The sequence below is a fragment of the Vipera berus genome (assembly GCF_964194415.1).
Source record: "Vipera berus genome assembly, chromosome: 5".
Classification (NCBI taxonomy): Eukaryota; Metazoa; Chordata; class Lepidosauria; order Squamata; family Viperidae; genus Vipera; species Vipera berus.
In genome coordinates, this window is record NC_138207.1 from 4,661,794 (window position 1) to 4,675,979 (window position 14,186).

At 50.0% G+C, this 14,186-nt stretch overlaps 1 protein-coding gene across 2 annotated transcripts in view; it reads right to left on the reverse strand.

Moving 5' to 3' along the window:
* ECEL1 (endothelin converting enzyme like 1) overlaps positions 1 to 14,186 on the reverse strand; it is a gene marked incomplete at both ends in the record, with an annotated part of 57,231 nt that continues 43,045 nt past the window's right edge. For both annotated transcript variants that reach the window (XM_081329455.1, XM_081329454.1), the window contains 7 exons: positions 1 to 100; positions 1,719 to 1,795; positions 6,797 to 6,892; positions 8,576 to 8,641; positions 9,234 to 9,358; positions 11,322 to 11,389; positions 12,506 to 12,557. In XM_081329455.1, coding sequence (XP_081185581.1) covers positions 1 to 100; positions 1,719 to 1,795; positions 6,797 to 6,892; positions 8,576 to 8,641; positions 9,234 to 9,358; positions 11,322 to 11,389; positions 12,506 to 12,557 — 584 coding nt within the window. The remainder of the gene's footprint in view (positions 101 to 1,718; positions 1,796 to 6,796; positions 6,893 to 8,575; positions 8,642 to 9,233; positions 9,359 to 11,321; positions 11,390 to 12,505; positions 12,558 to 14,186) is intronic.

The following is a 14,186-nucleotide window of genomic DNA, read 5'->3' on the forward strand; positions in this document are numbered from 1 at the left end:
TCACCAGACGGAGCACTTCTGGGTGGGGTTCATGGGGGAGTCCTTGGGACAGTGGAAGACCCGTCCAAACTCCTCAAACTGGGAGACGCTGCCCAGCACTCTGCAAAGGGGAGAGAAGAGAGGAGGAAAAGGGGAGGATTGGGGAGATCAACTGGCTGAGTGGGAAGAAAGTTAGCCTCCAGGAGCCCCCCAAGTCAGGAGGAAGGTGGAGCAACCTTTTTCGATTCACAATCAGGTCCAAAGGCTGAAGGGTGTGTGCACCGAGAGTCCGTGGGAAAGGCGTCAGGCTAGAAACCAGGAGACAGGGAGTTCTAGTCCTGCCTTAGGCGTGAAAGCCGGCTGGGTGACTTTGGGCCGATCACCAGGAAATTGGGTTCTAGTCCTGCCTTAGACAGGAAAGCCAGCTGGGTGACTTTGGGTGAATCACCAGGAGATTGGGAGTTCTAGTCCTGTCTTAGACATGAAAGCCAGTTGGGTGATTTTGGGCCAATCACCATGAGATTGGGAGTTCTAGTCCTACCTTAGACATGAAAGCCAGTTGGGTGATTTTGGGCCAATCACCAGGAGACTGGGAGTTCTAGTCCTGCCCTAGACATGAAAGCCTGCTGGGTGACTTTGGATGAATTACCATGAGATTGGGAGTTCTAGTCCTGCCTTAGACATGAAAGCCAGTTGAGTGACTTTGGGCCAGTGACTGTCTCTCAACCCAGCCCACCCTACAGGGTTGTTGTTACAGGGAAAACAGGAGGAGGAAGGACTATTGGGCACGTTCACCAGTCCCAGTTACCGTATGTATAAAATCAGCATTCAAATAAAAAAAGCAAAACGAAACAATACACTACAATAAAACAGAAGGACAACATAACACAACATATACACGCAGACAGCAACGTAAAACAAAAGTACAAAACATAAAATAATAAAACAAATAAATCAAAACAAAGTAATAAAACTACTCATCCAAAAAAAAAACAACCCACGTATTTTTGACTTCCTCCCAAACATTTCTCAACTTCCAGCAGCTTCCAACTGTCTGAACTTCAACTCCCAGAATTCCCCAGCCAGGGGCTCTGAGTGGGGAAAGCAGGTCCTCGGGGATATCGTGCCTCTCTCATCTCTGACCCCAGTCGGGGTCTCCCCCGCAGTGGCGTAGCGTGGGTTGTCAGCACCCGGGGCAATTTGCGCCCCCTAACCCGGTGACGTCATGGCACCGCCGAAAAGACGCGCCCCGCAGCGGCGTAGACTTTCCAAGAAAAGTCGCGCGCATGCGGGATGCTTCCGGGTCCCTCTCGAGGGCGGCTGGGCGGGGCTCCGACTTGCAAGAGCCGCTGCATTCAAGCTCGCACGTGAGCCCCGCTAAATAAAGCCACGCATGCGCACGAAGCTAGGCCAGCCGGCCGGCGGGTCCGTCTTCGCTCGGCCAAGCCTGCCGGGGCGCCTGCGGGGCGCTTGCGGTTGGCCTGAGCCTGGGCGGAGAGTTGGGCGCTTCTATTTATTTTATTCAGTTTATGTGGCCGCCCATCTCACCTGCCGGACTCGTTTCGCTTTGCAAGAAAGAGCAGCTCGAGAGCGGAGCCAAGCCGACTCTGTGCAGCCCTTGGGGCTCCCTGAGCAGCTCAGTGCGAGCGCGTCCCCCCCAGATGTTGCGCCCGGTGCGGCCGGCCCCCCCTGCACCCCCCACGCTACGCCACTGCTCCCTCGGATGACCCGGCTGGTACCTGTAATGCTCGGGGGCGTGTTTGTCGGTCAACACCTGGAGATAGATGGACTGTGAGCGCCGTTTAATGCACCAGTTCTGCAGGGAAGAAGGGAGACAGCTTGACGTGGCTCTCGGATCCGTGGCTCGTGTCCCAGAGCACCTTACAAAGAGGCTATGAAAAGGCGGACACTCTCATCCCCGACCTTAAACCACAGGTAGTCCTTTGACTTACCACCATACGTTTAGCGACTGCTTGAAGTCGCGACGGCAGTGGCAAGAGTGACTTAGGACTTAAAGTGTTTTTCACACTCGCGACCGTGGTCACATGATCAAAATTCAGGCGCCTGGCAACTGACTCGTATTTATGACGGTCGCAGTGTCCCCGTGTGTGTGTGTGTGTGTGTGTGTGTATGCCACGCGATCCCCTTTTGCGACCTTCCGACAAGCAATGGGGAAGCCGGATTCATTTAATAACCGTGCTTTACCAACTTAACTGCTGCGCTGATTCCCTTAACAACGGGGACAAGGAAGGTTGTAAAATGGGGCAAAACTTGCTTAACAAAACTTGCCTAGCAATGGGCTCAATTGTGGTTTTGCAAGTCGAGGACTACTATACATCTAAACGTCAGCCTAAACTTAAGTCTAACGCTGAGCCAAGCTTAACTTTAAACTTAATCCTGGTTTTATGCTGAAACCTAAGCCTAAATTAAGTTTAAACCTGAACTAAGCCTAGTAGGCCAGGGATAGGCAACCTTGGCCCTTTTATGACTCGTGGACTTCAACTCCCAGAATTCCTCAGCCAGCATGTCTCAGCTTGGAAACCTCTCTCTTTCCCCTCAGCATGGCTAACTCAGGAATTGTGGGAGTTGAAGTCTACAAATCTTACTAGGCCAGGGATAGGCAACCTTGGCCCTTTTATGACTCGTGGACTTCAACTCCCAGAATTCCTCAGCCAGCATGTCTCAGCTTGGAAACCTCTCTCTTTCCCCTCAGCATGGCTGGCTCAGGAATTGTGGGAGTTGAAGTCTACAAATCTTACTAGGCCAGGGATATGCAACCTTGGCCCTTATGACTCGTGGACTTCAACTCCCAGAATTCCTGAGCCAGCATGTCTCAGCTTGGAAACCTCTCTCTTTCCCCTCAGCATGGCTGGCTCAGGAATTGTGGGAGTTGAAGTCTACAAATCTTACTAGGCCAGGGGTAGGCAACCTTGGCTCTTTTAGGACTTGTGGACTTCAACTCCCAGAATTCCTCAGCCAGGCATGCTGGCGGAGGAATTTTGGGAGTTGAAGTCCACGAGTCGTAAAAAGTTCCAAGTTTGAAGACCCCTGATTTACAACCGTATCCGTGACACAATCCGTTGCTAAGCAAGGCAGTTGTTAAGAGAGCCGCACTCTTTGGGGGCCACATTTGTTAAGTGAATCACCTGGTTGTTAAGCGAATCGGGCTTCCTCCAGGGAATTTTGCTTGTCTGAAGCTAGTCAGGAAAATGGCCGTCCCCTGACTCTGGGGTGTTGCAGCCGTCATAAATACAGGCCGGCTGAGTTTGGATCGGGTGGGGGGGGGAATGCTTCAACTGTTGTGTGAGGACTGATCGAGTTTTTTGCAGGGCCGTCCTATGAACAGTCACTAAATCAGGGGTCTTCAAACTTGGCCCTTTTATGACTTGTGGACTTCATAACGCATGCCAGGCCCACGGCCGTTCGCGACGGCGTACAACGAGGGCCAGTCGCCGATAACACCCAGTGGCGTACTGACGAACGTCCCATCCCTAGGATGGTGGGGAATGGCAGAAGGTGCACAGACAGAGGGCCGTATCGTCACCGGGAGTGTCATCTCCGCTCTGTAAAGGCGGTGAGACGCTCCGACCCTCTGTTCTCCCCCGGAGGACCCGGGAGCAAAGGTGCGCACCCTCCCATGCTGAGGCTGGTCTACCTGAATGCAAGGTCCGCAGCCAACAAAGCTCACCTCATTCGTGACCTATTGGAGAGTGAGCATGCGGACCTGGCCTGCATCACGGAAACCTGGCTGGGCCCAGAGGGGGGTGTTCCTCTGGTTGACCTCTGCCCGCCAGGTTTCCAGGTACTGCACCAGCCCCGGGCTCATGGGAGGGGCGGGGGAGTGGCAGTTATCATCAGGGAATCCCTTAGCCCGCGAGAGACCACCGTCCCTCAGATGGTCGGGTGTGAGTCTCTCCTACTGAGATTCGGCCCAGGGGCGCAGCTGGGTCTGCTGCTGGCGTACCTACCACCTAATCGTGCAGCGGCGGCCCTACCCGAGCTACTCGATGTCCTCTCAGAGTTGGTGGTTGAATTCCCAAGACTCATGGTCTTGGGCGACTTTAATCTACCGTCCCTGGGAGGATCGTCCGAACTGGCTCGGGAGTTCATGGCTTCCATGACGGCCATGGACCTGTTGCAAATAATTTCTGGGCCGACTCATGAGAGAGGCCACAACCCAGACTTGGTGTTCTTGTCTGGACGGTGGCGTGATGATGTCGGTGGGGGTGCCACAACTGTTACGCCCCTGTCATGGACCGATCACCACCTCCTGCGGCTAGACTTCCCCCTTGCCACCCCCCACCGTGGGTGCACGGTGCCAGTCAGATGGTACCGCCCTAGGCGCCTAATGGACCCTGATAAGTTCCAGGCAGCGCTTAGGGACTCGCATGCACCCCCTGCTCACAGCTCGGCGGAAGCCTTAGTGGAAGCCTGGGAAAAGGCAGCCACGGAGGCTCTGGACCGAGTTGTACCCTTGCGGCCTCTGACCCGGCGCAGATCCCAGCGAGCCCCATGGTTCACCGAGGAGCTCCGGGAGATGAAGCGTCGGAGACGGGGCCTAGAGAGCCGTTGGAGGTCCAGTCGATCCGAATCCGACCGATTGCGACTAAGAATCCTCACCAGGTCTTATCTCGCTGCGATAAGGGTGGCAAAATCCAACTACTTTTCCACCCTCATCGCGTCCGCAGATAATCGCCCAGCTGCCTTGTTCAGGGTGACTCGCTCCCTATTAAACCAAGAGGTGAGGGAGGAACCCTTGCAGGGTCGAGCCGAGGAATTTGGTCAACATCTGCTGGATAAAATCGCTCGGATTCGAACTGGTCTGGACTCCAACTGGGCTGAGATGGAAGAACAAGACATGGACAGTCTTGTCGACGTCATCTGGGAAGAATTTGATCCTGTAACTCCTAAGGAAGTGGACAGGATTATGAGAAGGTTAAGCTCCTCCACATGCTTACTGGACCCGTGCCCTTCCTGGCTGGCCTATGCAGCTCGAGAGGCGACACGAGGCTGGTTCCTAGCGGTCATCTCTGCTTCTCTGAGTGAGGGTCACTTCCCCACCGCCTTGAAGGAGGCGGTGGTGAGACCTCTCCTCAAGAAGCCCACCTTGGACCCATCCTCTTTGAATAACTTTCGTCCAGTCTCCAATCTTCGCTTCCTTGCGAAGGTTGTTGAGAGCGTGGTGGCGCACCAACTTCCTCAGATCCTGGATGAAGCGGTTTATCTAGACCCGTACCAATCGGGTTTCAGGCCGGGCTACAGCACGGAGACGGCATTGGTCGCTCTGATGAATGATCTCTGGAGAGCCCGGGACAGGGGCCATTCCTCTGTCCTAGTCTTATTAGACCTCTCGGCGGCTTTCGATACCATCGACCATGGTATCTTGCTGCGACGCCTCAGGGGACTGGGAGTGGGAGGCACGGTTCTGCGTTGGTTCTCCTCCTTTCTCCAGGGTCGCTCGCAGTCGGTGCTGACAGGGGGACAGAGGTCGACCCCGAGGCCTCTCGCTTGCGGAGTCCCTCAGGGGTCGGTCCTCTCGCCTCTCCTGTTCAACATCTACATGAAACCGCTGGGTGAGATCATTCGCAGTTTTGGAGTAGGGTACCATCAGTATGCTGATGACACCCAGCTTTTTATCTCAACTCCAAACAATATCAGTGATGCCCTAGACGTGATGTCCCGCTGCCTGAAAGCGGTCCGGGAATGGATGGGGAGAAACAGGCTTCAACTGAACCCGGACAAGACTGAATGGCTGCACGTACCGGGAAACCAGGAGATTCAGAACGTCCCACTGCTTAACATTGGGGACAAGTTACTTCCCCCTGTTGATAGGGCCCGCAACCTGGGTGTCCTCCTAGACTCGCAGCTCTCCCTGGAAGACCACATTGGAGCTGTGACCAAGGGGGCCTTCTCCCGGGTTCGACTAATTCGCCAACTACGGCCTTATCTGGACCTGGATTCCTTACGTACAGTCACCCATGCCCTTGTGACATCTCGCCTAGACTATTGTAACGCTCTCTACATGGGGCTGCCCTTGAGATCCACTCGGAAGCTTCAACTGGTGCAAAGTGCGGCGGCACGGACACTCTTGGGAGCCTCCCGATACTCCCATATCACACCTCTCCTCCGTGCGCTGCACTGGCTTCCGGCTGCCTTCCGTGTGAAGTTCAAGGTGCTAACGATGACTTACAAAGCCCTACATGGCATGGGTCCGGACTACCTTCGGGAGCACCTTCTGCCGATGTCAGCACCCCACCGTCCTGTGCGCTCCCACAGAGAGGGCCTCCTCAGGGTGCCACCGCTCAAGGAATGTCGGCTGGTGGCCCCCAGGGGGAGGGCATTCTCAGTGGGTGCGCCAGCCCTCTGGAACACCTTACCAACAGAAATCCGGATGGCCCCTGACCTCCGTACCTTCCGTCGCGACTTAAAAACTTTCCTGTTTCAGCAGGCTGGCCTGGCATGATAGCGTTAATTGGGGTCCCAGTTTGTGTTCATTAGTGTTTCTTATTATTTTTATTGTTCGATCTGTATACCTTCCTTCCTCTGTACACCGCCCCGAGTCCCTCGGGAGAAGGGCGGTTTATAAAAAACTAATAAATAAATAAATAAAATAAATAAAACTCCCAGAATTCCTCAGCCAGCTTTGCTGGCTGAGGAATTCTAGGAGTTGAAGTCCACAAGTCATAAAAGGGCCAAGTTTGAAGACCCCTGCACTAAATGAATGGTCGTAAGCTGAGGACTACCTATAACCACCCCGCCCCATCCCCCTGGTCCTGTTCTGCTCACCAGGGGCAAGCTCCTTGCAGAGGGACCGTACCTGAGCGAAGGCGATGAAGAACAGCTGCTCGTGGGTGTATTTCAGCCACAGGAGGGGGTTTTCCGGCCCATGTTCCCGCACCCATTTCTGATACGCCTGCAAGAGAAAATTGCATCGGGCAAGTTGGGACACGGCCCATTGCAGGGTGGGAGGGAGGCCGCGGCGCCCATGGGCTGTGGTGGGGTGCGCATTACGATAGGGGTGCATTGCAGGACTTTGATTGTGATGCCGTGCCTGCCACTTTGTGCCTTTTGACCCTCACCCCCCTCTGCAAACAGCCCTAGAAGACCTGCTAGAGCGCAGCTGAAGGCAGATTTAGAACATAGAATAATAGGGCGGGAAGGGACCTTTGAGGTCTTCTAGTCTAACCCCCAATAGATGTGATTGCATATTGCTTGGAACAGGGCTTGTGTAAGATGATGATCGGGGCTTTTAAAAAGCTTTAAAAGTTGAGATAGGAAGCACACACATAAGATGATAGATAGATGATAGATAAAGAGAGATAGATGATAGATAGATAGATAGATAGATAGATAGATAGATAGATAGATAGATAGATAGATAGATATAGATGTAGATAGAGATAAATGTAGATAGCTATAGATGTAGATAGATAGATAAAGATAGATAGATATAGATAGATGTAGATATAGATAAATGTAGATATAGATATAAATGTAGATAGATAAATAAAGATAGATAGATAGATAGATAGATAGATGTAAATATAGATAAATGTAGATATAGATATAGATGTAGATAGATGTAAATATAGATAAATGTAGATATAGATATAGATATAGATAGATATAGATGTAGATAGATAGATAAAGATAGATAAATGTAGATATAGATATAGATGTAGACAGATATAGATAAAGATAGATAGATAGATAGATAGATATAGATGTAGATAGATAGATATAGATATAGATATAGATAGATGTAGATATAGATAAATGTAGATATAGATATAGATGTAGATAGATAGATAAAGATAGATAGATAGATAGATAGATATAGATGTAGATAGATAGATAGATAGATAGATAGATAGATAGATAGATAGATATAGATATAAATAGATGTAGATATATAGATATAAATGTAGATAGATAGATAGATAGATGATAGATAGATAGATAGATAGATAGATAGATAGATATAGATGTAGATAGATAGATATAGATATAGATATAGATATAAATAGATGTAGAAATATAGATATAAATGTAGATAGATAGATAGATAGATAGATAGATAGATAGATAGATAGATGGATGTGTTAAATGCTTGTTAACTATTTAGATTACCTTGCTAGGCCCCAAACATGGGACAAATCTTTATTTCCTGTTTCAGCCTAACCGAAGGCCATCGACAGGCAGTAGTCACAACAGTGACAGCTCATATTTGTGTAAAAAATTTACATAGATATAGATGTATATATCACCAAGGACCCCACAGTCCTCCTCCTCCTCCTCTCCTCAAACCCCCCTCCCTTCTAGCACTGATGAGGTTACCTAATTTGGGTCATGAAACGTCTGCAGGAAAACAACCAAGCTCAGAGAGCATCGAGGACCCCTCCTTTCAACCCTGAGCTACAAATATTCTCCTTGATCAGTCTCACTTTTTCTCCAAAGGACTTCTGGAGGATTACGCTTTTCACTATCCGTTGTGTGTTTTTCTTTAAATTCTGTTTTTATTTCAACGGTTAGCCGCCCGGTCCTATATACGAGATGGGCGGTCCCATCGGTGTATTAAACAAACAAACAAACTCACGTAATAGGCAAGTTTAAGTCCTCCCATGTCTGCAATGTTTTCTCCCAGTGTGTGTTTCCCATTCACCTGCAGAAAGAAGAGAAGAGAAATTTTCTTTTTTTTAAAAAAAAAGTCCCGTTTTTACATCCTTGGAAACGCTACACTTGGTTAGTTTCCAGATTCCCCTAATACGCCGGAACTAATGCAGGTCATCCTTGACCGTTAGTGACCGTTCAAAGTCAAATCCAGGTGGGTTTTCCCCCCCCCCCCCAAGATTCGAGGCAAACTTCAAGGCAAAACATCCGAAGCTTCGAACGTTAGATAGATGATGATCAAAGTACAAAGTCGGTTCGCACCCCAGTTCGTTTAGCGGCTGTTCTAAGTTACGACGGCACTGGAAAAAGTGACTTATGGCCGTTTCTCACACGGCTGTTGCAGCATCCCCAGGGTCACGTGATCCAAATTTGGACGCTTTAGCAAGTCGTATTTAGGACCCTTGCAATGGCCCCGAGGGGTCACGTCATCCCCTTTCATGAGCTTCCAGCAAGCAATGGAAATTTTGAGCTTCATGGTGGCCGTAAGCTGAGGACTGCCTGTATGTTGAGACTGCAAGCTCAGGGAGGGGCAAGACCCCCCTTCCCCCAGGGGGTGAAACAGGCCCTTGTGTGTCACAGCTCACCCTCTGGTTGTAGACTGTGAAGTTGTCGTAGAGATTCACGATGCACTCGGCCTTCTTGCGGAACTTGCTGTAGGAGGCGTCCGTCCACCAGTGCACCAGGTTGCCATACCGGTCGTATTGTCCGCCTGCAAAGCAAAGGCTTGGGGTGAAATGAGGAAATGAGGCAGCTTTCGTCCCCCAAAGGGGGTTTTCCTCCTACATCTATCTATCTTTCTTTCTTTCTTTCTTTCTTTCTTTCTTTCTTTCTTTCTTCTTTCTTTCTTTCTTTCTTTCTTTCTTTCTTTCTTTCTTTCTTCCTTTCTTCCTTCCTTCCTTCCTTCCTTTTCCTTCGTTCTGTCCATTCCTTTTCCTTCCTTCCTTCCTTCCTTCCTTCCTTCCTTCCTTCCTTCCTTCCTTCCTCTTTCTTTCTTTCTTTCTTTCTTTCTTTCTTTCTTTCTTTCTTTTTCTTTCTTTCTTTCTTTCTTTCTTTCTTTCTTTCTCTTTCTTTTTCTTTCTTTTTCTTCCTTCCTTCCTTTGTTCTGTCCATTCCTTCCTTCCTTCCTTCCCTTTTTCCTTCACTCTGTCCATTCCTTTTCCTTCCTTCCTTCCTTCCTTCCTTCCTTCCTTCCTTCCTCTTTCTTTCTTTCTTTCTTTCTTTCTTTCTTTCTTTCTTTCTTTCTTTCTTTCTTTCTTTCTTTCTTTCTTTCTTTCTTTCTTTCTCCTTTGTTCTGTCCATTCCTCCCTCCTTCCTTCCTTCTCCTGTTTCTTTCTTCCTTCCTTCCTTCCTTCCTTCCTCCGTCCCTCCCTTTTCCTTCCTCCCTCCCTCCCTCCCTCCCTCCCTCCCTCCCTCCCTCCCTCCCTCCCTTCCTTCCTTCCTTCCTTCCTTCCTTCCTTCCTTCCTTCCTTCCTTCCTTCCTTCCTTCCTTCCATTTGTTCCTTTCCCTCCCTCCTTCCCTTCATTCCTTCTCCATCAGGGGTCCAGGCATTTGTGTATGTGTGTGTAAAACATGGAATATTTCCCCCCCCCCAGATGTTAGGTGGGATCCCACTCCTTCTGTCCTTCCGAAAAAGCAGTCCAAGCATTGCTCTTTGGCTTCATGTGGGGACAGACAGCATTGGGGCTGGCCAGCACCCTACAAGCTCTTCCTTCACCTTTTAACCACCCTGGGCCCTTTCTAAATTTATTTTACCGTACGTAGATTGCTTTTATATGTTATTATGCACCACCCAGAATCCCTCTCTGAAAGAGCTGGGCGGTTCAAACAAGGTGAAAAATAAAACAAAACAAACTCTGCAAGATGATCAACGCAGCATTGCTATTGAAGTCCACCCTGCCCTTTTTGGAGGTGTGTAACACGGTGGCCCAGTGGGTTAGGACGCTGAGCTTGTCGATCAGAAGGTCAGCAGTTTGGTGGGTCAAATCCCGAGTGCCGCGTAGCAGAGTGAGCGCCTGTTACGCGTCCCAGCTTCTGCCAACCTAGCAGTTCGAAAGCACGTAAAAATGCAAGTAGAAAAATAGGGACCACTACGGTGGGAAGGTAACAACGTTCCGTGCGCCTTTGGCGTCTAGTCATGCCGGCCACATGACCACGGAGACATCCTCAGACAAGCGCTGGCTCTTTGGCTTTGAAACGGAGATGAGCACCTGACCACGGAGACATCCTCAGACAAGCGCTGGCTCTTTGGCTTTGAAACGGAGATGAGCACCGGTCCCTAGAGTCAGAAATGACTAGCACGCATGTGCAGATGAATCTTTACCTTTACCTTTAAAAAGAGGGTGGGGGCTCCTACGGAGATGTTTCAATGGAAGGGCTGGGACACTTTGCTCTGACCCACAGCCCCCCAACCTGGGTCCATGATAACTCACTGCAGCCAGCTGGGCGTGACTGGGTGGGCACGTCAGTTGCCCGGGGTGACTTGTTCTGTCCCCACCTGGCCAAGATTACCTGGCATCCCCCCCACATGGCCACACCCACATGGTTGTGTCCCCCTGGCTACACCCACCCAGCCACACCCACCTGTCTGCAGGGACTCGATCCATTCCCTCCCAAACCTTCTTCCTGGGATCCCAAACTGTGACGGAAGTGAGAAATAAGGAGAAAAGCTTACCCCAATCATCATAGCCGTGCGTCAGCTCATGCCCGATAATTGTTCCAATCCCTCCATAATTCAAGGACCTGTAGGGGGAGAGACAGACACAGTGAGCTGCTGATGGGGTGAAATGAATATTACATCCAGTTTTGGTTGCCACAATATAAAAAAAGATGTTTAGACTCTGGAAAGAGTGCAGAGAAGAGCAGCAAAGAGGATCAGGGGACTGGAGGCTAAAACATATGAGGAACAGTTGCTAGAATTGGGGATGTCTAGTTTAATGAAGAGAAGGACGAGGGGAGACATGATAGCAGCGTTCCAGTATCTCAGGGGCTGCCCCAAAGAAGAGAGAGTCAAGCTCTTCTCCAAAGCGCCTGAAGGCAGGACAAGAAACAACGGATGGAAACTAATCAAGGAGAGAAGCAACCTGGAACTAAGGAGGAATTTCCTGATGATGGGAACAATTAATCAGTGGAACTGCTTGCCTCCAGGTGTTGTGGGTGTTCCAACACTGGAAGAGATGTTGGATAGCCCTTTGTCTGAAATGGTGTAGGGTTTCGTGCCTGAGCAGGTTTTGGACTAGATGATCTCCAAGGTCCCTCCCAACTCTGTAATTTTGTGTTTCTGGGGACAATCAACGGGCCTTGTTGTTCAGTGGCTAAGTCGTGTCCTTCGCATTCCACAGGCCACAGCACGCCAGTCACTCCTGTCCTTCACTGTTTCTCCGAGTTTACCCAAAATAACAGCAACAACAACAACAATAACAACAACAACAATAATAAAGTTGGAAGGGACCTTGGAGGTCATCTAGTCCAGCCCCCTGCTCAGGCAGGAAACCCTATACCATTTCAGACAAGTGGCTGTCCAGTCTCTTCTTAAAAACCTCCAGTGTTGGAGCATCCAGCGCTTCTGGAGGCAGGTTGTTGCACTGGTTAATTGTTCAGTCAGGAAATTCCTCCTTAGTTCCAGGTTGCTTCTCTCTTTGGTCAGTTTCCATCCGTTGCTTCTTCTCCTGCCTTCGGGCGCTTTGGAGAACAGCCTGACTCCCCTCTTCCTTGTGGGAGTTGACTAAATAAAATCTACTAAATAAAATAAATGATGTACTCCTCCCGCTGGTTCTCCGTTCTCCTTTTTTGCTTCCTGAGTGGGAAAAGGCGGTATACAAATTTAATAAATAAATAAATAAATAAAATAGCACTTACTGTGGGAATTCAGGATCGTAGAGGGTCGGTTGAAGAATTCCAGCAGGGAACACTGGGGGACATAAAGCACAGGTGAGTGGAGAGAGGCTGTAAAGCAGGGGTCCCCAACCCCCGATCTGTGGACCGGTATCGGGCCGCGGCATGCCAGCAACCGGTCCGCACAAACAAGCAAAGCCCCATCTGGGAGATGCAGGCGGTACACAAAACCACACACCCTCCAGTCCGCGGAAAAACCTCTCTCCACGGAACCGGTCCCTGGCGCCCAAAAGGTTGGATGGACCTCTGCTTTAAAGCATTTTCTCTTAAAAGTTTTCCAAAATAGATGCAGCAAAGCTCTGCGCAGGTAGTCCTCGACTTATTACCACAATGGAGCCCCCAATTTCTGTTGCTAAGCAAGGCAGTTGTTAGTCAGCGAGTTTTGCCCCACTTTACGACCTATCCTGCCACCGTTCTGAAGTGAATCACTGCCGTTTTTAAGCTAGGAATGTGGTTGTTAAGCCGACCTGCCTTCCCCCCATTGACTTGGCTGGTCAGGAGGTCGCAAAAGGAGAATCACGTGGCCACAAGTACGAGTCAGTTGCCAAGCACCGGAATTTCGATCATGTGACCACGTGGAGGCTGCAACGGTCGTTAAGTGTGAAAAACGGTCACAAGTCCCTCTTTTAAATGCCACCGTAACTTCCGACAGTCGCTAAGCGGTCGACACACAACCACTGATTTAGTGATTGTTGCGAAGTTACAGTGGCACCGGAAAAAGTGGACTTATTACCACTTTTCACCCTTATGACCATTGCAGCGTTCCCACGATCACGTGATCAAAACTCAGATGCTTGGCAACTGACTCATACCTATGACCGTTGCAGTATCCTGGCAGTTACTTTGGCAATCTTCTGAAAGCAAACAACTGCAGTGTTCCACTTAACAACGGCGGCAAGAAAGGTCGTAAAAGGGGGCAAAACTCACTTAACAACTGCCTTGCCTAGCAATGGAAATCTGGGGCTCAGTTGTGGCCATAAGTCGAGGACTATCTGTATAACTGGCAGGTTGACCATGCTGGTGTCCTGCCATTATGTTTGTAGCTGGGAGAGGGGAAGGAAAGATTCTAGCATTCTTTGCATGCTTCCGTTTTTGCAGTAACTGCTTGGGAATTAGGGAGGAGGACTGTCTTTGGAGAAGCAGCAGATGCCTTCCCAGCCGGCTCCAGCCTGGTTCCAAGGCCGTCGTGCCCTGAGGGTGACCCGTTATCTACCCAGCACCTCAGCATTCTCAAAACAACTTTGCCGAATCATTGGCTTCAGCTTTTGCAGTAACTGCTTGGGAATTAGAGAGGAGGACTGTCTTTGAGGTGAAGCAGATGCCTACCCAGCCAGCTCCAGCCTGGTTCCAAGGCCGTCGTTTCCTGAGGGTGACATGTTATCTACCCAGCACCTCAGCATTCTCAAAACAACTTTGCCGAATCACATTGGTTTCAGCTTTTGCAGTAACTGCTTGGGAATTAGGGAGGAGGACTGTCTTTGGAGAAGAAGCAGATGCCTTCCCAGCCCTTTCCATCCTGGTTCCAAGGCCGTCGTGCCCTGAGGGTGACCCGTTATCTACCCAGCACCTCAGCATTCTCAAAACAACTTTGCGGAATCACATTGGCTGCTGGTGGACTGGTTAGGGCAGGGGTCCACGATCCCCC